Source organism: Triturus cristatus, chromosome 1_1 (genome assembly GCF_964204655.1).
Source record: "Triturus cristatus chromosome 1_1, aTriCri1.1, whole genome shotgun sequence".
Taxonomy (NCBI): Eukaryota; Metazoa; Chordata; class Amphibia; order Caudata; family Salamandridae; genus Triturus; species Triturus cristatus.
The window spans coordinates 53,877,528-53,901,276 of record NC_140579.1 but is presented as its reverse complement, the minus strand read 5'-3'; the positions used below and the strand labels follow the sequence as shown (position 1 = coordinate 53,901,276).

At 47.0% G+C, this 23,749-nt stretch overlaps 1 protein-coding gene across 1 annotated transcript in view; it reads left to right on the top strand.

Annotated features, from left to right (window-relative positions):
- Positions 1-8,820, top strand: part of LOC146869366 (E3 ubiquitin-protein ligase TRIM39-like) — a 128,550-nt gene extending 119,730 nt beyond the window's left edge. Inside the window, exon 6 of the mRNA XM_085652228.1 lies at positions 7,931-8,820. Within this exon, the coding sequence (XP_085508354.1) occupies positions 7,931-8,442 (512 nt within the window). The 3' untranslated portion in view covers positions 8,443-8,820. The remainder of the gene's footprint in view (positions 1-7,930) is intronic.
- Positions 8,821-23,749: the final 14,929 nt, after the last annotated feature.

The following is a 23,749-nucleotide window of genomic DNA, read 5'->3' as shown; positions in this document are numbered from 1 at the left end:
TCGAAGTGATGTTATACTTTTTAGGTCCACAGTTCATAATGAAAGATTTTTTTAAATTAGTACTTAGGCCCAAATCAGACATAAAAGCAACAAACCCAGTGATTAAAATGCGTAAGGCATTCGGAGTACGCCCCATTAGTACTGCGTCATCCGCATAAAGTAAGGTAGAAATGGGGGAACCATTTATAATTGGTACATCCTTAGTGTTTATGCTCAGAGAGCGGCTCAACCCATTGATGTATAAAATAAAAAGCAGTGGGGCGAGTACGCAGCCCTGTCTGACTCCTCTGCTAATAAAAATATCATCAGACAATTCACCATCATTATTAATACGTACTCTCGCCTTTAAATCCCTATGTAAGTAGGAAAGAAAATATACCAGTGAGCTATCCAAACCATAATCAAGCAAAAGTGACCACAACCTAGAACGATTAACAAAATCAAATGCGGAACTCAAATCCATAAAACCTAAATAGAGCGGGGACTTTTTAACAATGGTATATTTAGCCATAATCAAATTTAGATTAAGGCATTGTTCAACTGTACCCACATGGCTTCTGAATCCCAGTTGACTACAATGTAAAACATTATTATCCTCAGCCCAATTACGTATTCTTTTAAAGATAACCCTTCCGAGGACTTTTAACGTATTGTCGATCAGTGAAATCGGTCGGTAACAGGCAGGGTCCGACCTGTCACCTTTTTTGAATATCGGTACGATGACACTGTTCGACCAGGAATCGGGAATTGAGCTGTCAGCCAAATTGTTAAATAGATTACATAATAAGGGGGCCCAAAAATTGATTTCAGATTTAATCTGGTCGATAGAAAGACCATCCGGGCCTGGGGCTTTATTACTAGTGCTCTCAAATATAGCGTCCTCCACCTCGGATAATAAAAAATTCAGTCGGTCGACGGTGTTAAATGAATGGGCAATGTTTTGGGAAGAGGGTAATATAGCATAGATTTTAGAAAAATGATCTACCCACGCTTCACCAGTTATATTGCAATTGATTGGTTTGATGTTAGAACCAAAAGATCTGAGGGACTTGACTTCTCTACAGAAACTAGTCGTGTCTTTTAGTGAGGCAAAGCGCGTAAGAGATTCCCAGTGATTAATCACTAGGGCCTCGGATCTAATACGTAACGCAGCTTTATATTTTGATCTTAATTCTCTCACTAGTTGAACGTCCCTAGGATTGTTTTTTAGGGCAGCCCTCAGGTCCCTATTGGCCTTAGAGCAGGAGGAGTCAAACCAGCGGGAGCCATGATCTATATTAGGCCTAGCTGGTTTAGAGGATTCTCTTTTAATAGCCCCACAGAGATTACCAAAAGCAATAACCACATCATCGCCTTGGCTAATATGCGACAGACAGGTCCCTACTATCATAGGGTGCTTTTTGATTACTCTAGCTAGAATATCTTTATTATCCACCCCTTTCCATATTAGTCTTAATCTATCGGTGGATAGATCCAAGTTTTGTTCCCCCAACTCTACTCTCGGTGTAACCTTCGTGGTCTGTGGAATATCTAAGTATATTCTAAGCGGATAGTGATCACTATATGCGGAACAGATAACTTCTGCTTTTAAAATTATATCACACAGTGTGGGGCAGATGAATATGTAGTCTATTGTAGACGCACAACCCTGGCCTATATATGTAGGTGTTAATATATTATTTGTACTAGAACCAGCAGTTTCCATTGCATTTACTAAGTCACGGGAGGCTAGATGATTTTTCAGCTCTTCACCGTTTCTACATGGAGGACTATTACGGTATATATGAGCATTAAAATCCCCTCCTATGCAGATGCCATCAAAGAACCCATACTTCTGCCCCTCCATGATTTCATCAATAAAATTAAACAATGACAAAAAATTGTCATTGGGACGAGTAACAAAATCATTATTATAAAAATTAATAAAACATAATTTCATCCTGTTAATGTACTTTATAGCCATAAAACATTTACCCGGGGTAGGGATCAATTTTGTTTGTACCCCGGATTTTATTTTAGTCCAGATAGATAAACCCCCACTGGGGCGACCCATGGTTGAAACAGAAGCCTCTAGATTATAACAACAAAAACCTTCCATTATAGGTGTAGTTGTACACCAAGTCTCTTGTAGCATCAGTATGTCACAGTTGTTTTTAACCCATTCTAACCATTCTTTAATTTTCATTTTAGTGTTAAGTCCCGCTATATTCCAACTTACAAAAGATAGTTCGGAAACCTGGGACAATAATCTTTGGTTTGTGGGTATTTCACTCCCTACAGTCGAAGACAAAGGTTGTGGAACTTCCAGAATTTCGGCAATTAATGCCAATGATGGAGGATCGGCTGGATTAGTCAATGAGGGTCAGTCTAATGTATCCAAATCTGACAAAGGTGCAAATCTATTAAACATATTGGGCAGAGGTAAAGTTGGCTGGGATTGCATAAAGGGTGACTGGAAATGCATTGATGGTGCTTGAAATTGCATTGAGGGTGGCCGTAGTTGCATTGTAGGTTGTCTGTAAAAGTAACTCAAAGGTAACATAGTTACAACTGTAGAAATGGCAAAGCCGTTACCGTTCCTGTTAAGTAAAAATCTTACGGTACCAGGGTTTTTAAAGTTGAGAACAATACAGTCACCTTCCTTATCTTTAATTAAGGGGCCAACCCAAGACACCCTACGCGCCGATAGAATCTCTCTGGAAATATCAAATCCAACACCTTTATGCTTAGTTAGCCAGTCTATGCATTTATTTTGCAGTTGCACCCATGATTCCCCCTGTTCCTCCCTCAATGGTGGTACTCCTACAAGAACTAGAACATAAGGGCAGGCGTCCGGTGGTAAGTGTAAGGCGGGCCCTTGGTGTTTAAAAGGCTTGCTTGACCCTGCATGCCCAGTACCTTTATTGTCATCAGCAGTTGGTCTTGTTGCTGTGGGGTGGATGGAACCGTTTTTGAGGTTGCGGGCATTTTTATTGGTACTAACAGAGGGGGCAGTTTGTCTAGGTGCAGGCGTTGGGGTAGATTTGGGAGGTAAATTGGATTTAGTCAGGTTCTTCCCTCCATTAGCAGGTCGTGGTTGGATTGCAGGTAATACAGGATAATGGGCTGATGTACCAGGGGTACTCATGCCGCCGCCCGATAAGATGGAAACTTCCTGTTTCTTTAGTGACATAGTGTTGCTTACAGATTCAAGTTGTTTTACGAGGCGGTCAGCTCTAATTTGATCCAGGATGACAGACCCCTTTCTTTTTGCTTCTTCGTTTCTAACCAGGTTATCTAATCTGTCAAGTCTTTTAAAAACATTATTAAACTGGTTGATCATTTGCTTCTCTAATCGATTAAAAATAGTATCCACTATAGTTTCTATAAGGTTCCCATTCTGTTTCGTGAGATGATAATTATCTCCCATTAATGTTGTTTGGGTCCATATAGTGTTAAAAGTCCCACTTGAGTCGGTGGTGGTTGCGGTGAAAGTATCATCATCCGCGACCACAGTAACTTTGTCCACAACATGAGCAGTTTGTGCCTCAGTGAATTTTTGTTTATTCCACAGGCTCTGAGGCGTAGGCTGATTCTTGCTCGTTGGGAGTCTTTTCCTTTTATTGGCACTAGGTTTGGTAGTACCCCTTTTGCGTTTTTCCCCTCCCTGTTTACTACTTGTATCAGTAGGACCCAAGGTAGTGACATCATCCTGGGAGGCAATTGTAATAGTAGGAGCAGTTTCAGACAACAGGGATACGGGTGGTGGTGGTACCAATACCGGTTTTGTAATTACAACAGCTGGTGATAGAGGAATCCCAGGGCTATTTGACAGTGATGTCAACTGAATAATATTGTTAGAACAGCTCATGGACATTCTTCTTTCAGTGTCAGCTATTTCACTTGATACCAAGTTCAGTGCATTTTCAAGTAGGGACTCGAATGTAGCAGGGGGGAACGGGAAATCGTCCTGTGTAATACCAACATTTTCAGACTCCATATTTAGAAGGTTGTTACACTCACCAAGACGGGATACAGATGACGTTAGAGGGGTGGCCCTGCCCTGCCTCCTCCTGCCCCGGACGGCCACAGACGGCCCGCCCTCTGCCCGGGCTCGGCCCGGCGCCGCCCGCCTGCGTCCCGCGACGCGGAGAAAGGCGCGTGTTTTTAAAGCGCCTCCGGGCGCGTTGGCGGCGTCAGCGGCCGCAGGGGTGCTTGGGGGCTGTAGTCCCCGCTCTCTGCCGTATGGTGATGGTGGCAGCGTGGGAGACACACAGCGAGGAGTGCCCAAATCAGCAGCGCCAGCAGCGCTGGCGTGGCGGTGGCGTGAGCGGTTCCCTCAAGAGCGGCAGCAGCAGCGGCAGGTGAAAGAGTCTGGCAGTTCCCCCGCTCCTCTGTGAAAGGCGCATGTTTTTAAAACGCCTCCGGGCGCGTTGGCGGCGTCAGCGGCCGCAGGGGTGCTTGGGGGCTGTAGTCCCCGCTCTCTGCCGTATGGTGATGGCGGCAGCGTGGGAGACACACAGCGAGGAGTGCCCAAATCAGCAGCGCCAGCAGCGCTGGCGTGGCGGTGGCGTGAGCGGTTCCCTCAAGAGCGGCAACAGCAGCGGCAGGTGAAAGAGTCTGGCAGTTCCCCCAGTAAAGTACAAGTCGCACGCCCTCAGCCGGAGGAATGGATGAGTAATGCGGCATCATACAGGACAGGGATCGGCTGAGGCAGCGGCCGCAGCGTGAGGCTCCAGGCTGAATGAAGCTGTGCGCAGCTCGTGGCAACTCGCGCGCCCACTCCGAAGGAAGCTGCAGGGATCCAACCTGTCCAAGGAGACTACGCCCAGCAAGTCGACTATCGCGGCAAGGCCCATGAGTCCGGCTCCACATCAAGGAGCCGTAAATGCGATACGGGGCAAACCGCCAACCGAGGCCGCTAGAGGTAGCGAAGCCCTGCAGCAGCCTGTGCCCCGCCAGTCCCTCAGGACAGAAACAGTATAGTTGTGCCCCAAAAAACCAAACAACCACGAAGCGCGCCCGGGGACCGTAGAACAGACCGCTGGGGGCCCCCACCCCACCTCACACACAAGCCCCAAGCCACCCCAGCGATGGGAGACCCGGGGACCTCAAGAGCCTCACCAACAAAAGGAGCGCCACCTGGGGGGGTGGGGAGGAGGTCCTGGCACAAGTATAACCACCAAAACACTCTGCCCACACGGACGAGGGGAGAGGAAAAAAGGCCCCCAGGAAGAGCCCCAGCCCCTTCGTCCGTCCCCCTGTAAACTCTTGACTCGCTAAAGCAGGGCCTAACTGGCCAAGACCTGACACCGGGGGAAGGAAGGAGGATGGTCCCAGAGTCCTAGCTAGAACAGGGCCACCAACCAGGGACCCCAGTTCCAGCTACAGCAGGAACCACTTAGCAGAAACACGCTCTGGAGAATCTGCAGTGCAGAACCAAAAAAACAGGCTGAGGGTTGGGCCGGCCCTCCTCTTATAGAGGTCAGGGGTGATAGGGGTCGGCCATGTTGGGAAGGGATGGGAGGCGTGGGAGGCTAACTTTTGCTTTGGAGGGTTCTGGTGTGGAGCTGAAGCTCACTTAGTTAATCATGTGGCGAGGAAGACTTACGAGGAGGTAATGACTAATACAGTATACCTTGGAGTGCCCATCTTACAATGTACTATCTAATGCAGTCTACTGACTAGTACAGTATTCCTTCTAGTAGCTCTGTTACTCTGTCCTATCTAATGAAGTGTACTGACTAGTACATATACCTTGGTGTAGTTCTGTCACTCTGTGCAATCTAATGCCGTGTACTGACTAGTACAGTTTATCTTTTAATAGCTCTGGTACTCTGTACTATCTAATGCAGTGTACTGACTAGTACAGTACACCTTCTCGGTGTTCTATCGCTCTCTACCATCTAATGCACTGTACTGATTTGTACAGAATACCTTCTACTCTGTCATTCTGTACCATCTAATGCAGTGTACTGACAAGTAAAGTTTATCTTTTAGTAGCTCTGTTACTCTGTACTATCTAATGCAGTGTACTGACTAGTACAGTATACCTTCTACTCTGTCATTCTGTACCATCTAATGCAGTGTACTGACTAGTAAAGTTTATCTTTTAGTAGCTCTGTTACTCTGTACTATCTAATGCAGTGTACTGACTAGTACAGTATACCTTCTACTCTGTCATTCTGTACCATCTAATGCAGTGTACTGTCTAATACAGTATAGCTTCTACTCTGTCATTCTGTACCATCTAATGCAGTGTACTGTCTATTACTATTTACCTTCTAGTAGCTCTCTTGCTCTGTTATTCTGTACTATTCGATGCAGTGTACGGACTAGTGCAGTATGCCTTGAAGTTGCTCTGTCACTCTGTAACATACAATACAGTCCAGTGACAAATACAGTATGCCTTCTGGTATCTCTGTCACTCTACAATCTAATGCAATATACTGAGTAGTACTGTATACCTTGGAGTAGCGTTGTCACTCTGTGACATCTAACGCTGTTTGCTGACTACTACAGTATACCTTCTAGTAGCTCTTTTGCTCTGTATCATCTAATATAGAGTACTGACTAGTACAATATACCTTGTAGAAACTCTGTCACTCTGCCATCTAATGCAGTGTACTGACTAGTATAGTATACCTTCTAGTAGTTCTGTTACTCTGCACTATCCGATGCAGTGTACTGACTTGTGCTTTATACCTTGGAGTTGCTCGGTTACTCTGTGCCATCTAATACAGTGTACTGACTAGTGCTATATACCTTGGAGTAGTTCTGCCACTCTGTACCATCTAATGCAGAGTACTTACTAGTACAGTTTACCTTCCAGTAGCTCTGTCACTCTGAACCATCTAATACAGTGTACTGACTAGTAATGTATAACTTCTAGTAGCTCTCCTACTCTGCACCATCAAATGCAGTATACTGACTGGTACTGTATACCTTGGGGTAGTTCTGTCACTCTGTGCCATCTAATACAGTGTACTGAGTAGCACTGTATTCCTTCTAGTAGCTCTGGTACTCCCTTACCATTTAAGGTAGAGTATTGACTTGTACAGTATGCGTTGGACTAACTCTGTTACTCTGTACTATGTTTTGCAGTGTACTGAGTAGTACAGAATACCGTGGAGTCACTCTTTTACTCTGTTCCATCTACTACAGTTTTTTTACTAGTACAGTTTGCCTTGGATTTGCTCTCTTTCTCTGTAACATTTAATTCAGTTTACTGACTAGTACAGTACACCTTCTGGTCTCTGTCGCTCTGCACCATCTAATGCAGTGTGCGGAATTCTACAGTATACCTTCTATTATCTCTCTAACTCTGTATTTTCCAGTGCTGTATACTGGCTAGTACTGTGTATCTTCTAGTAGTGCTCCTTCTCTATGACATCTAATGCAGTCTAGTGCTGCGCGCTTTAGTGTAGTGAGCTGTCTAGTGCTGTGTGCTTTAGTGTAGTGAGCAGTCTAGTGCCGCACGCTTTAGTGCAGTGAGCAGTCTAGTGCCGCGCGCTTTAGTGCAGTGAGCAGTCTAGTGCCGCGCGCTTTAGTGTAGTGAGCTGTCTAGTGCTGTGTGCTTTAGTGTAGTGAGCAGTCTAGTGCCGCACGCTTTAGTGCAGTGAGCAGTCTAGTGCCACACGCTTTAGTGTAGTGATCAGTCTAGTACTGCGCGCTTTAGTGTAGTGAGCGGTCTAGTGCCACACGCTTTAGTGTAGTGATCAGTCTAGTACTGCGCGCTTTAGTGTAGTGAGCGGTCTAGTGCTGTGTGCTTTAGTGTAGTGAGCAGTTTAGTGCCGCACGCTTTAGTGTAGTGAGCAGTCTAGTGTCTCGCTCTCTAGCGCCGCGTGCTCCTGCCAGATGTGGTGTACATTAATCATCGGTAAAACAGAAGCAGTAATTACAGCCTTTCTTTGTGTCATTAAATCTCTAATTGTGAATCTCTTCTCTGCAGTGATGGTGACTCTGGATCCTGACACGGCTTATCCTCGGCTCCTCCTGTCCGAGGGGAAGAGACGCGTGAGAGACACGGACACAGCACAGCCCCTGCCGGACACCCCCAAGAGATTCACCCTCTGGCCCTGTGTGCTGGGGAGGGAGGGGTTCACCTCCGGCAGACATTACTGGGAGGTGCAGCTGCTGAAGGAGGTGGACGGGTGGCGTGTGGGGGTCGCAGCAGAATCTGTGGACAGGAAGAGATGGATCACATTGTCACCTGAGGTGGGAGTCTGGGCTGTGGAGGGGTGTGAGGGTCAGTACTCGGCTCTCACCTCCCCTCGGACCCCTCTGTCCCCTCGTGAGAAGCCCCTGAAGCTGGGGGTGTATCTGGACTACGAGGGGGGGTGGCTGTCCCTGTACAATGCTGACTCCATGGAGCTTCTCTACTCCTTCCCGCAGGCGCCCTTCACACAGAGGCTCTTCCCGTACTTCTGGATTGGGGGAGGAGCGGAGCTGAGACTGGTGTGAGCCCCCCTCCCCCTCCCCCTCGACTGTCATCCACGGTTTAAACACCAACATTCCAAAGGATCTTCAATCACCAACATTCCAAAGGACCTTCAAACACCAACATTCCAAAGGCTCTTCAAACACCAACATTCCAAAGGATCTTCAAACACCAACATTCCAAAGAATCTTCAAACTCCAACATTCCAAAGGACCTTCTCCACAAGGACCATCTCGCCTGTTGCCATGACAACCAGAAGCCTCACGTGACACTATGTATCCCTTTTCCTTGTACATTTTTAAAACAAGGGCAGACAATGTTTGCCGTGTGAATCATTCACCAAACCGCATGTAACATATCATAAAGTCTATGCAGAATTAAACAAGCATTGGCATAGGCAATAGGTCTCCCCTTTGGGACCTTATAAGTGTTTAGGTATGTTGTAGAGCAGTGTGACTGCTGTGCTCCGTACTGCAAACTTGATGTCTAGTGCAGTGATGTGGGGCAGTGGCATGGTGTGGTGTGTTGTAATAAGGTGTGTGTTGGTGGGATGCATGTGGGTAGTGTGCTGGGATGCATGTGGGTGGCATATGCATCTTTACAACAAAAATCCCCAATTGTAATTAGATTAATAATGCTTGTCTACAAACTATTGAAAGGGCAATAAGGGTAAATGTAATGTTCGAGGCATGTGGGCTGCTGAATTCATATCTGTGCATAGATCGCCGCCTAGTGTTGGGTCCGGATGTTTGCACGTTGTTGTCCTGGAAGAGTCTTCGAAGTATCCTGAGATAGGTGACTCCTCCCCTGGACCACAGTGCGCATGGGCATCCTCTCCATCCTCAGATTGTTTTTTTCCGCCATTGGGTTCGGATGTGCTTATCTTGACTTAAGTTAGGAAAAAACTTTTTTCAGGCCAAAAGGCCTTTAGTTCGCGTCGGTACTGTTCCCGATCGATAGTTATTTGTTAGTTTACTAACTTCAAGAACAACTTTTTCGCATCATATCCGACCATCGACCCGACATCGACGATGGAATCGAGGACACCATTCAAGCGGTGTCCTGTATGCAATGCGAAATATCCCCATGTCGACGTCCACCCGGTGTGCAACAAATGCCTTTCACCGGATCACGACGAATCCACATGTATGGCCTGTGCCCGATTCCGATCCAAAAAGACTCTCCGGAATCGACGAGCAGCGAGACTTGAAGCGCAGCAAGCGGCACCGGCCCCGACCAACATCTTCAGCGCCGAGGACGGAGATGTGGAAGACGTGGAGAACCTACCCTCCAGCCCCGCTTCCGAACACGACTCCAGATTGGAAGACATCGAAGAACGACTCTTTCACAGAGAAGAAGCCGACACCGAGGTAGGAGACTACGATGAGGCCTTAGGGGCCGAAGAGAGTAGCTCCGGTGACGAGCAAGGCCTACCCGTACAGACGGAGGATATCCCAGTGCGTCAGTCTATGGCTCCGGTCGAGGGATCGCCTTCGGGCCTTACCCAAGACCTATCCCGCAGTTCTTCGGCCCCGCCCTCTGGCCCGGCCTCGGACATTCAGCGGCAGCCATTACTACCCAAAACGACTGGTTTCCCTTCATCGAAACCGAAAGTCGTATCGGCTCAACAGAAACCGAAACTGAAAGTGACACTGGTCGGATCGAAGCCCACCACACCTTCGACGCCAGCCAAACCCGTCGGCACCGACCGCACCAAACGGGACTTCGGTGCCGAGCTCGCAGCAGCCGACGTCGGCACCGACACACGGAAAAAGGCAATCGGTACCGCTAAACCGCCTCGGCTCCCAGCACCGAAACAATCGGCTCCGGCCACAAAGGTCAAAATGGCTGCTGCGTCTCACACCACTTCGAAAGCAGCACCAAAGGCACAATCATCGACGCCGTCGACAGCTACTACCTCTCCTCGACTCGATGACCCCGTGGCGCCGAAGAAGTCCACGCCTGCCTCTACAGAACCGGTCGGCGCCAAAGAACCGTCGGCGTTACAGGTGCAGCAAGTTGCAGCGTCCTTGCAACGCATCAAAGAAAAGGCAGCCCTCCAGGACACGTCAGGCTCCGAGACGAAAAAAGCTCAAAAAGCTTCTCCGGCACCGGCCAACATCACTTTTGGCCTGCCGCCATCCACGGCGCCCAAACTGTTCGAAATCAGAACACGTGTCACCCACACTAGGATCACGCCTGCCGAACGCTCTCCTACGGAGACGTCACCATCCCACATCATCGATGCCGACACCGGCAGAATTATGCTCCACAAGCGGAGAATATCTTCCGAGCCAGCTTTGGACTCCTACCGGATCCCGCTAAAGAAAAAGCTGCCAGTGGATTCGGAACCAGTTCTTTACGAACCTCTCCATACCTCTTACCAAGATCCACAGTCCTTCTCTCCAACACACTCCGAAACCGACGTTTTGGAGGACTACATGGGTGACCACGTTCCCTACCCCGGAGAGATGGACCCTGAAGGCCAACAGGACCCTGACCAGGCTTGGGATGACCCTGTAGACCCGGGTGCACCTATGGATACACAGGACACGCAGCTATATGGCGCGAAAACGTCTCCCACAGAGGACACTGCCGCATTCAACGCCCTTATTGAACGTGCTGCGGCCAATCATGGTGTGCAACTCCACTCTGACACAATCGAGGACGATTTTCTAATGGATACTTTCGCATCCTCAGAAAGGAATATCAAAACTCTACCCATGTTGAAAGGTGTCCTCAAACCAGCAAAGGACATTTTCAAAGAACCCACCAGGGCAAGAGTAATAAACCCCAGGATCGACAAGAAATATAGGTCGGCGCCTGGGGACCCTACCTACATTAGAGGCCAGTTGCCTCTGGATTCCATCGTAGTCGCTAATGCTCGCAAACGGGCGCACTCGCAGACAACTGGGGATGCTCCTCCCCCGGACAAAGAGTCCAAGGTGCTAGAGACCTCCGGCAAACAGGTTGCAGCCCAGGCAGCTAACATATGGCGTATTGCCAATACTCAGGCGCTCCTAGCTCGCTACGATCGCGCACACTATGACACATTAGAAACCTTACTCCAACATCTCCCTGACCAATACAAAGAGGGAGCAGAGATCCTCATCAGGGAGGGACAACTCCTCACTAACGCATCCATTAAGTGTGCACTGGATGCCGCAGATACAGCTGCCAGAGCAATAAACACTAGCGTCATGTTACGACGACACGCCTGGTTGCGAATCTCCGGATTCAAACCGGAGGTTCAAAATAACATCCTCAATCAGCCGGTCAACCCCGACTACTTATTCGGACCAGAGGTTGACACCACCCTAGAGAAAATAAAAAAGGACACAGACACTGCAAAGTCCATGGGGGCTCTCCAAACGCAGACCTCTCGGAGTGGCTCCTTTCGTCGCCCCGGAAATAGAGGAGCAGGTAGAGGACAGGGGTCACAGCAAACCTACAACAAGGGCAACACACAAAGTACCTACGATAAAAACACCCGGGGTGGATATCGTGGCTCAAGCACAAAGGGCAGAGGACGCGGATACGGCAATACCAGGTCCTCTCCCAAGAACAAACAGTGACGCCCTCTCCCTTCCTCCCGACCACATAACACCTGTCGGGGGAAGGCTACAAAGGTTCCTGTCCACGTGGAACTCCATCACCACGGACAGGTGGGTCAAAGATATTATCAAACACGGTTACTGCTTAGAATTAACCTCAACTCCACCCACAATACCGCCAAAACACCGTCCTATGTCCTCAGAGCACTTAGCGCTATTACAGCAGGAAGTGCTAAGTATGCTGCAAAAAGGCGCAATAAAGGTCGTACCCGTCCACGAGCAAGGTATGGGGGTGTACTCCCTGTATTTTTTAATACCAAAGAAGGACGGGTCACTCAGACCCATACTAGACTTGAGACCCCTCAACCGCTACATTCTCTCAGAGCATTTCCACATGCTCACCCTACAACAAGTCCTCCCACTGCTCAAACAGGGAGACTTCCTAGCCACGCTAGACCTCAAAGATGCGTATTTCCACATACCCATTCACCCATCACACAGAAAATATCTCAGGTTCACTATTCAAGGGCAGCACTACCAATTCAAGGTTCTTCCCTTCGGTGTGACAACAGCGCCCAGAGTTTTCACAAAGTGCCTGGCTACTGTGGCTGCACATCTACGGAGGCAACACATTCACGTCTACCCTTACCTGGACAACTGGCTTGTTCAGGCAAAGTCAGCCCAGCAATGCGCCAGCCACATGTCCCGCACCATTCACCTTCTTCACAGTCTGGGGTTCTCACTAAATTACCCAAAATCACATCTCCAACCCGCACACGTACAACAGTACCTAGGTGCGACCATAAACACTCTGGCAGCCACAGCTCAGCCAAATTTAGTGAGGATCAACAGCATGCAAATGCTGATTTCCAAGTTCAAACCCCAACACTCCCTTCCCGCGCGAGTGTTCATGCAGTTGATAGGCATGATGGCCTCCTGCATTTTCATAGTCCCACACGCGAGACTACATATGCGCCCGCTTCAGGAGTGCTTAGCACGTCAATGGACTCAGGCTCACGGGCAACTAAAAGACCTAGTGTTGGTGAGCGGTCGGGCATACAACTCTCTGCATTGGTGGAATCCACAAAACCTTTGCAAGGGCCGACCGTTCCAAGAGCCTGTTCCACAAATAATACTGACAGCGGACGCGTCTCTCCAGGGATGGGGAGCTCATGTACTCAATTACACAGTGCAGGGTCTATGGACAATACAACAAAAGAAGATGCACATCAACCTTCTACAACTGATGGCGATCTTCCTGGCTATGAAAGCATTCAAAGTACACTTGTGCAACAAAGTCGTGTTGATCCGGACGGACAACATGACTGCCATGTACTACATACAGAAGCAGGGAGGAACACACTCTCCACAGTTGTCTCATCTGGCTCAGAGCATGTGGAAGTGGGCCATTCAGAGGAACATGTTCCTCATGGCGGAACACCTCCCCGGCAAGGACAACCAGATGGCGGATCTGCTCAGCAGACACAGCCACCAAATGCACGAGTGGGAGTTACACCCATCAGTACTCCATACTTCCAGCAGTGGGGTCATCCAGAGATAGACCTATTCGCCACAAGCGAAAACGCAAAATGCCAAAGCTTTGCCGCCAGGTTCCCACATCCGCAGTCGCAGGGCAATGCGATATGGATGAACTGGTCCGGCAGATTTGCGTACGCTTTTCCCCCAGCACCATTGATACCGCTGGTGGCTCGCAAACTCAGACAACACTCACTAACACTCGTCCTGGTTGCTCCAACGTGGGCACGCCAGCCATGGTACACCACCTTTCTCGAACTTTCCGTGGTGCCGCATCAAAGACTGCGGATCAAACCCGCGCATTTGACGCAGAACCATGGAGAGATTCAGCACCCAGATCCGCAACAGCTGAACCTGGCAATCTGGCTCCTGAAGTCCTAGAGTTTGGCTACCTAAACCTGCCACCTGACTGTATGGACATCATTAAGGAGGCCAGGAGACCCACTACCAGAGCTTGCTATGCAGCCAAATGGAAAAGATTCGTCATTTATTGCAATAAAAATGACATTAACCCGCTAGACGCATCCATCCAAAACATAATTTGTTACCTCTTACACCTATACCGATGCAATCTGGCATACACCTCAATACGTGTCCATTTGACCGCAATATCAGCCTATCTCCAGAACAGGCAGCACCTCTCTTTATTCAGAGTGCCGGCCATCAAAGCATTCTTGGAAGGACTCAAACGAGTAATTCCTCCAAGCCACCCACCAGCTCCAATGTGGAACCTCAACTTGGTCCTCACACGCCTGATGGGTCCACCCTTCGAACCTCTACACTCATGCGAGATTCAATTCCTCACCTGGAAAGTAGCTTTCCTAGTAGCAATCACTTCTTTAAGGAGAGTTAGTGAACTCCAGGCACTAACCGTTCAAGAGCCATTCATACAGGTTCACGCCAACAGGGTCGTACTACGTACCAACCCCAAATTCATGCCCAAGGTAATATCGCAGTTCCACATGAATCAAACTATCGAACTGCCTGTTTTCTTTCAAAACCCACAAACTGTCGCAGAAAGAGCACTCCATACACTGGATGTAAAGAGAGCCCTCATGTACTATATCGACAGGACTAAAGTCTTTAGGAAAACAAAACAACTTTTCGTTGCCTTTGCCCCACACCACAAAGGTAACGCTATCTCCAAAGCAGGTATAGCCAGATGGATCGTTAAATGTATTCAAATTTGCTATCAAAAGGCTAAACACACATTAACGATTCCCCCACGAGCCCACTCAACACGTAAGTTAGGGGCCTCCATGGCTTTCCTGGGAAACATTCCTTTGCATGATATATGTAGAGCAGCCACCTGGTCCACTACACACACATTTACCAAACACTATTGTGTAGATGTGCAATCAAAACAGCAGGCAGCTGTAGGACAGGCTGTTCTCAAAACTCTTTTTCAGACCGCTGCAGCTGGCACTGGTAGCCGCCGCTAATAGAGGGTACTGCTATATATTCTATGCACAGATATGAATTCAGCAGCCCACATGCCTCGAACTGAATATGCTACTTACCAGTATGCATCTGTTCTTGGCATGTAGGGCTGCTGACATTCATATCGCCCTCCCTCCTCCCCGGCGCCTGTAGCAGCTGCAGCTCTCAGAATTACTGTAAGCATGGTCATCACTTTCTGTATCTACTCCATCACTGCCACAATGGCGAAAAACAATCTGAGGATGGAGAGGATGCCCATGCGCACTGTGGTCCAGGGGAGGAGTCACCTATCTCAGGATACTTCGAAGACTCTTCCAGGACAACAACGTGCAAACATCCGGACCCAACACTAGGCGGCGATCTATGCACAGATATGAATGTCAGCAGCCCTACATGCCAAGAACAGATGCATACTGGTAAGTAGCATATTCAATACATGGCCCCATGGACCAATCTAACATGCTTATAATAGTAAAATATCGATTGAAAACAACGAAACTACCGGCCTGTCGTTAACTCTTACGTTTACTGTTTGTGTTTCCAAATTGTTAAATCCCTAACCACATCGATTGGCGGCAATTTCCCAGAACACACAGTCACTCATTGCAATGAGCTAGCAATTTTTTTTTTTTAAAATCTTCGAAATTTACTGCTCCCTATAAAGTACAATAAATACACCAAATTCTACCCCCCAAAAAAAGACTTTGGACTCACCCACCGTTTGCCTCACAAACGCACCATTACCAGATAAAGTCTTTCAACACTTTTTAGTAAAGTGAAATCTAGTTCCGCTGTAGACCCCACACCTCCCCACATACTCCTTCAAAGATACAGCCACTAGATACAACTTCCTTCTCTCTCCCGCAGGAACCTTAATCGCCAAAGTTACATTTACATTTTTATTGTCGCCTGAAAACCTCTGAACACACAAGGAAATGCTCTTTGCAGCAGGCATCTTAATCCTCTGCGAAACTTTAGCATAACTGGAAACAACCATTGGATTAAACTCCGATCTGTCTCCTGCAGGAACATTAATTTCCAAAGTGAACTTTACATTTTTATTGTTGCCTGAAAACGTCAGAACAGACAAGGACATGTTCTTTGCAGCAGGCATTTTAATCCTCTGTGCTACTTTAGCATGAGTGGAAACAGCCACAAGATAAAACTTCCTATCTCTCTCCCACAGAAACATTAATAGCCAAGGTTACTTTTACATTTTATTTGTTGCCTGAAAACCTCTGGACACACAAAGACATGTTCTTTGCAGCAGGGCTCTTAATCCTCTGTGTCACTTTAACATTAGTCGGAATACCCACTAGATAAAACTCTAATGTCTCTCTCCAGCAGGAACCTTAATTGCCAAAGTTACCTTTACATTTGTATTGTTGCCTGGAAACTTCTGAAAACACGCAGACTTGTTCTTTGCAGCAGGGATCTTAATCCTCTGTGCTACTTTATCATGAGTGGAAACAGCCACTACATAAAACTTCCATTTCCGTCCTACAGAAACATTAATTGCAGAGATTACCTTTACATTTTTATTGTTTTCTGAAAAGCTCTGAACACACAAGATCATGTTCTTTGCAGCAGGTATTGTAATCCTCTGTGCTACTTCAGCATGAGTGGAAAAAGCCACTAGATAAAACTTCCATCTCTTTCCCGCATGAACTTTAATCGCCAAAGTTACCTTTACATTTTAATAGTTGCCTGAAAACCTCTGAACACACAAGGACATGTTCTTTGCAGCAGGCATCTTAATCCTCTTGCTACTTCAGCATGAGTGGAAACAACCACTAAAAAAAACTCCCATCTCTCTCCCTCAGACACATTATTTGCCAAGGTTAACTCTACATTTTTATTGTTGCCTAAAAACTTACAGACACAAGGTTCTTTGCAGCAGCCACCTTAATCCTCTGTGCTACTTTAACACGAGTGGAAACAGCCACTAGATAAAACTCCCATCTCTCTCCAGCAGGAACATTAATCGCTAAAGTTACCTTTACATTTTTATTGTTGCCTGAAAACCTCTGAACACACAAGGACATGTCCTTTGCAGCAGGCATCTTAATCCTCTGCGCTACTTTAGCATGAGTGGAAACAGCCACTAGATAAAACTTCCGATCTCTCTCCCACAGAAACATTAATAGCCGAGGTTAACTTTACATTTTTATTGTCGCCTGAAAGCCTCACGATACACAAGGACATGTTCTTTGCAGCAGGTTTGTTAATCCTCTGTGCTACTTTAGCATGAGTGGAAACAGCCACTAGATAAAACTTCCATCTCTTTCCCGCAGAAACTTTAATCGCCAATGTTACCTTTACATTTTTATTGTTGCCTGAAAACCTCTGAACACACAAGGACATGTTCTTTGCAGCAGGCATCTTAATCCTCTGCGCTACTTTAGCATGAGTGGAAACAGCCACTAGATAAAACTTCCGATCTCTCTCCCACAGAAACATTAATAGCCGAGGTTAACTTTACATTTTTATTGTCGCCTGAAAGCCTCACGATACACAAGGACATGTTCTTTGCAGCAGGTTTGTTAATCCTCTGCGCTACTTTAGCATGAGTGGAAACAGCCACTAGATAAAACTTCCATCTCTTTCCCGAAGAAACTTTAATCGCCAAAGTTAACTTTACATTTTTATTGTTGCCTGAAAACCTCTGAACACACAAGGACATCTTCTTTGCAGCAGGCATCTTAATCCTCTGCGCTACTTTAGCATGAGTGGAAACAACCACTAGAAAAAACTCCCATCTCTCTCCCTCAGACACATTATTTGCCAAGGTTAACTCTACATTTTTATTGTTGCCTAAAAACTTACAGACATACAAGGACATGTTCTTTGCTGCAGGCACCTTAATCCTCTGCGCTACTTTAACAGGAGTGGAAACAGCCACTAAATAAAACTTCCATCTCTCTGGAGCAGGACATTAATCGCCAAACTTACCTTTACATTTTTATTGTTGCCTGAAAACCTCTGAACACACAAGGACATGTTCTTTGCAGCAGGCATCTTAATCCTCTGCGCTACTTTAGCATGAGTGGAAACAGCCTGTAGATAAAACTTCCGATCTCTCTCCCACAGAAACATTAATTGTCAAGGTTACCTTTACATTTTTATTGTCGCCTGAAACCCTCTTCATACACAAGGACATGTTCTTTGCAGTAGGCATCTGAATCCTCTGTGATCCTTTAGCATCAGTGGAAAGAGCCACGAGATAAGACTTCCATTTCCGTCCTGCAGGAACCTTAATCGCCAATGTTACCTTTACATTTTTACTGTTGCCTGAAAACCTCTGAACACACAAGAGCATGTTCTTTGCAGCAGGCATCTTAATCCTCTGCGCTACTTCAGCATGAGTGGAAACAGCCACTAAATTAAACTCCCATCTCTCTCCAGCAGGAACATCAATCGCCAAATTTCCCTTTACATTTTTATTGTCGCCTGAAGACCTCTCAATACACAAGGACATGTTCTTTGCAGCAGGCATCTTAATCCTCTCCGCTACTTCAGCATGAGTGGAAACAGCCACTAGATAAAACATCCATTTCCGTCCTGTAGGAACATTAATCTCCAAAATTACCTTTACATTTTTAATGTCGCCCGCAAACCTCTCGATACACAAGGACATGCTCTTTGCAGTAAGCAGCTGAATCCTCTGTGATCGTTTAGCATCAGTGGAAATAGCCACTAGATAAAACTTCCATTTCCGTCCTGCAGGAACCTTAATCGCCAAAGTTACCTTTACATTTTTATTGTTGCCTGAAAACCTCTGAACACACAAGGACGTGTTCTTTGCAGCAGGCACCTTAATCCTCTGCGCTACTTTAACATGAGTGGAAACAGCCACTGGATAAAACTCCCATCTCTCTCCAGCAGGAACATTAATCGCCAAAGTTACTTTTACATTTTTATTGTTGCCTGAAAACCTCTGAACACACAAGAGCATGTTCTTTGCAGCAGGCATCTTAATCTACTGCGCTACTTTAGCATGAGTGGAAACAGCCACTAGATAAAACTTCCATCTCTCTCCAGCAGGAACATTAATCGCCTAAATTACGTTTACATTTTTACTGTTGCCTAAAAATTTACAGACACACAAGGACTTGTTCTTTGCAGCAGGCATCTTAATCCTCTGCGCTACTTCAGCATGAGTGGAAACAGCCACTAGATAAAACTTCCGATCTCTCTCCCAGAGAAACATTAATTGCCGAGGTCTCCTTTACATTTTTATTGTCGCCTGAAAACCTCATGATACTCAAGGACATGTTCTTTGCAGTAGGTATCTAAATCCTCTGTGATCCTTTAGCATCAGTGGAAACATCCACTAGCAAAAACTTCCAATTCCGTCCTGCAGGAACCTTAATCGCCAAAGTTACCTTGACATTTTTATTGTTGCCTTAAAACGTATGAACACACAAAGACATGTTCTTTGCAGCAGGCATCTTAATCCTCTGCACTACTTCAGCATGAGTGGAAACAGCCACTAGAAAAACTCTATTTGCCACGGTTAATTTAAAAATTTTATTGTCGCCTGAAATCCTATGAACACACAAGGAAGTGTTCTTTGCAGCAGGCATCTTAATCCTCTGCGAAACTTTAGCTTGAGTGGAAACAGCCACTGGATAAAACTCCGATCTATCTCCTGCAGGAACATTAATTGCCAAAGTTACTTTTACATTTGTATTGTTGTCTAAAGATTTACAGACACACAAGGAAGTGTCCTTTGCAGCAGGCATCTTAATCCTCTGCGCTACTTTAGCATCAATGGAAACAGCCACTAGATAAAAGTCCGATCTATCTCCAGCTGGAACATTGATAGCCAAAATTACCTTTAAATTTTTAGGTCTCGGCTAGGCAGCGCATGCGCTGCCATCTCGTCGAGAGCTACTGTATACAGTATAGTGGGGGTAGCTCCGCCCACTTTCCAGCGGCTAGGCAGAGCATGCGCTGTCTCGTCGAGAGATGCTTTACACAGTATAGTGGGGGAAGCTCCGCCCACTTTCCAGGCTTATTTGTGATTGGCTTGCATCAAATTTTCAGCATTGTGATTGGAGCTTGGCTTGGTAATCCTGCCTCCTGACGGGCATGTCGTCGTTTTTTCCCTTCCTCGGCAATCAGCCCCTTTACTTCCTAAACAGCTTTGCTCCCCTGCCTCTCCCGTTCCCTCCTGTACTCTGTGAATTCTTCGACCACCAACACCTTCCCACCCCCTCCTGTTCGTGTCTTCTTTTACAATATGTGGTTTGCAAACTCGCCCATGTCTGTCACATGCTCGGAAAAGGGTTTGTTTCTTCCTGTTCCTGAGTGATGGATAAGCGGCCCTAAGTTTCACTTTTGCATCTTTATCATTTCCTTCACCATCTTCAAGAAGAAAGTGTCTCGGAAAGTAAATTGTTTGCCATTTGCAGCTTGTGTGTGGACTAAACATGGGCTACTGTCCAATACCTGCATTGACTGGATGGGAGTAAGCGTTGCTTGATGGAGGCTGATATTGTAGATGTAAGTTGTGAGGGAGGGAATTCGCAGTATGGACAAGTAACACACAGTAGTACATACCAGCACAGTTTAAATACAAAAGGTGGCACCGGCCACCTAACTTCACCTTTAGGCGTAACGTAATTAAGTGCACAAATTAAGTACGGAGCATGGCCCTGGTTAGGATTAAATACATGGTTTAATCTAAGATTAGCTCTGCCAGTCTGGTAATACCTTCATAATGTAGCCCACCTGCACTTGTAGTCGGTCAACTGATAACATAGAAGGACAGCCTTGTATGTCGGGGCTTTGAAAATCTTATCCACAAGATACAGGTATCAGTCTCGGAGAGCAATCCCCGTCATTTGTTTTGATGTCTTTTATATGTGCCTGATGCAGGCGTTGGCTATCGCCAATACGTTTAACATTAACTGCATACACTATATGAACAATACAGCGTTTCTGATTTGTGGAGACCTGGGTGTTTGCAACCACAGAACCAAGCTGCTGCCAACATTCATCTGTTTTAGAGTAGAAAAAAGGTCTTTTGTTGACTGAGTGACTGAATTCTCTTGCAATTCTGTCATTTTGTTTGCCGTCCAAGTTATTTAGGTGTCCAGTACATCACATTTGTAAGGAGCCATCACAAACGTGGAGGTTTCATGTTTCATGATCAATTCTAAGTTCCTAAATCTGCAGCTAGTTGCAGCTTCTGCTGTCCTTACTTAGTACTGGCGTGTAAAGGAACTATACAGAATGCGTTTCTGTTCACCGGTTTCAAGCCTCCACCGCAGTATTGATCAGTAATCCTCGCACTGGTTCCCAGAATACCGCGTGAAGTCAGTTGAGCTTCTTAAGGTGGTCCCTGGTGGCAATAGGCATGTTTAAAGGGCTCCAAGGAGAACTGGGTGTTGATCCATGTCAGGCTAACGTTTTACAGCTGTAGCCATCTTTAGGCGCTTAGTCCAATGTAAAGAGATGTCTGGTTCTGACATGCCCCAGCAGTACCTCTCCCACTAGTGGCTATCCAGAGCCAGTTTATTTTTGCTTCTACTTAAAAGTTCTTATAAGTGAAGGGACAGTACACATGCAGGCCTCGCAGTTACTTTGGCAGTCCATTATTCCCATCCTTCTGGCAACAGTCAGACTGCACTTGGTTCTAGAGGGTCAACGGACCACCAGATATTCACAAAATGGAAGGGAAGCGGGGTACAGCTGTCTGTGTGCTGACAACCCCCCTCCAAAGGGAGATTCCGGACATAAAGCTTGTGAGAGCAGTGAAACAATCCTCAATAAATGGATAAGTAACTCGGACCAGAGAGTAGGTTATTGCAACACTATCAAATGCAGCGTGAAATTGTCAAACCTGGTTCACCCTTTTATGGGATTATAGACAAAGCCTGGAAATCACACTTGTGGATTTCCAGGGTGCATTCAAGAGAGCAAGACAGTCACTCAGAGTCCCGTCACCTGCCCTCCGCTCGACCTGTACCAGGCTATAAGGGACAAACATATTTGGCAGAGATTATCCATGACATGTCTATCAGCAAAGGCCAGTCCTTTTGGTACCCTGCTTTAATGTGACCACAGCTATTGCCTAGTCACAATTGTCTTTATCATAGATTAGATTGGTAAATTAATTTGTGAATTCTCAAGGTGACCCTATGCTGTCTTTTCTCCAGCTTTGTCATCCAGCAGGCAGGATCTGACATTTCTCATGTGCTGTAGCTCATACAAGGCGAGAACTTTAGGGAGGGAGAGATAGCCCCACATCATTTGAAAGACTTGCAATAACTTTTATGAGAACATTGAAATGTTGTGAAAGGCCCTCGCAACGCTGGAGCGGGCTTTTAATAGCCAGTAAAGCCCACTACGGCGGGCTCTAATGCTGTATTAGCACATTGGAATGTTGGAGCTCCCTTGAAGACCATGAAGTAGGTCAGGGTTGATAATGGCTGGCTTTATAATGGCATGTATAAGCCTTCTGCTCCAACAATCCAATGTTTTTCTTCATGTTTCTTACTTTTTAGGTCTCGGCTAGGCAGCGCGTGCGCTGTCTCGTCGAGAGATGCTGTATACAGTATTGTGGGGGAAGCTCTGCCCATGCTATTGATTGGCTCAAATCTGAAATGCTGCATTCTGATTGGTTGCCAGCGTATTAGTCCCACCTCCTTACTGCCATGACGTCATGTTTATCCTTCCATGGCTATCAGCCCCTTTACTTCAGCAACTCTTTTGTTCCCCTGCCTCCCCCTGTTCACTCCTGCAGTTTGTGACTTCTCTGGCCACCACCACCCCCCACCCACTTCCGTTCCTGCCCTCATTTTTTTTTACAATGCAATAGGACTTGCGTAAATACGAGTCCTATTGCATTTGTAAATCCTTTTTTTCATATGATTGGTTGCCTGTATCCGCACTATCTTTTGCCTAACCTGTCCAGACTCTCGCATACGCGCGATGCTTTACATCGTGTGCATGCACGCCAAAAGTTTTACTCTGTAGGCAGAAGAGCACCGCCTAAGTACGGGTTCCTTGCACTTTCATTTTTTCATTTTTGAATAGTTGGTTGGCAGAACCTTTTTTTTTATTGTTGCTTTCTGCTCGATGTTGCTTGCCATCCGCTGCTTTACTACACAACGCAAGCCTGCTCCGAGCCGCCCGTAGCACAAACCGCGCCTGGTATTGCACTTCCCCGGGGCACGCACGACTGAACCCAACCTTGCCTGCTGGTCACACCCGCGGGGACTTCGGGCCGTCGCTGTGACTTCTTCCCTGAGCCGCACTTGGTCGAGGAACATATCCTAGCTGAGGCGTTCGGCCGTGGAGCTCTACCTGGGACGGCTGGCTGGGAGTGCGGTGCGGCGGCGAAGAGACGACCCGGGCCTGCCTGACTGAAGCCCGTGTCGGATGCGACTCTCTGCTGTGGAGCCGGGGCCTAACAAGGGATTTCGCGCTGTGGCCCACCCAGCTTCCCGCTCTGCGTGGCGACTTGCCCCAGGAGGCCGCAGTGGTCTTCCATCCCCGCTCCCGCAGTTGTAATTATGAACCAGGTGGGCACATCTTTCATCGTGCACCATTAACTGCTCGCCCTGGAGGGAGCCAGACGATGTGCTGAACGAACCCGACTAACTGCATCCCATTCACTACTATTGAGGGAGTGTAGGCATGGTGGACCGGCCTGCTGCTCCAACGCTGCTTGCCTGCATTGACGAGATGACCGGGTGCATTACAGAGGAGCACTGCCGCTGCCTGAACCATCATGACGGTGCGTGGACCTGTAACAGTGAGTACCCATTTGGCCCTGCAGGCCTCTGCG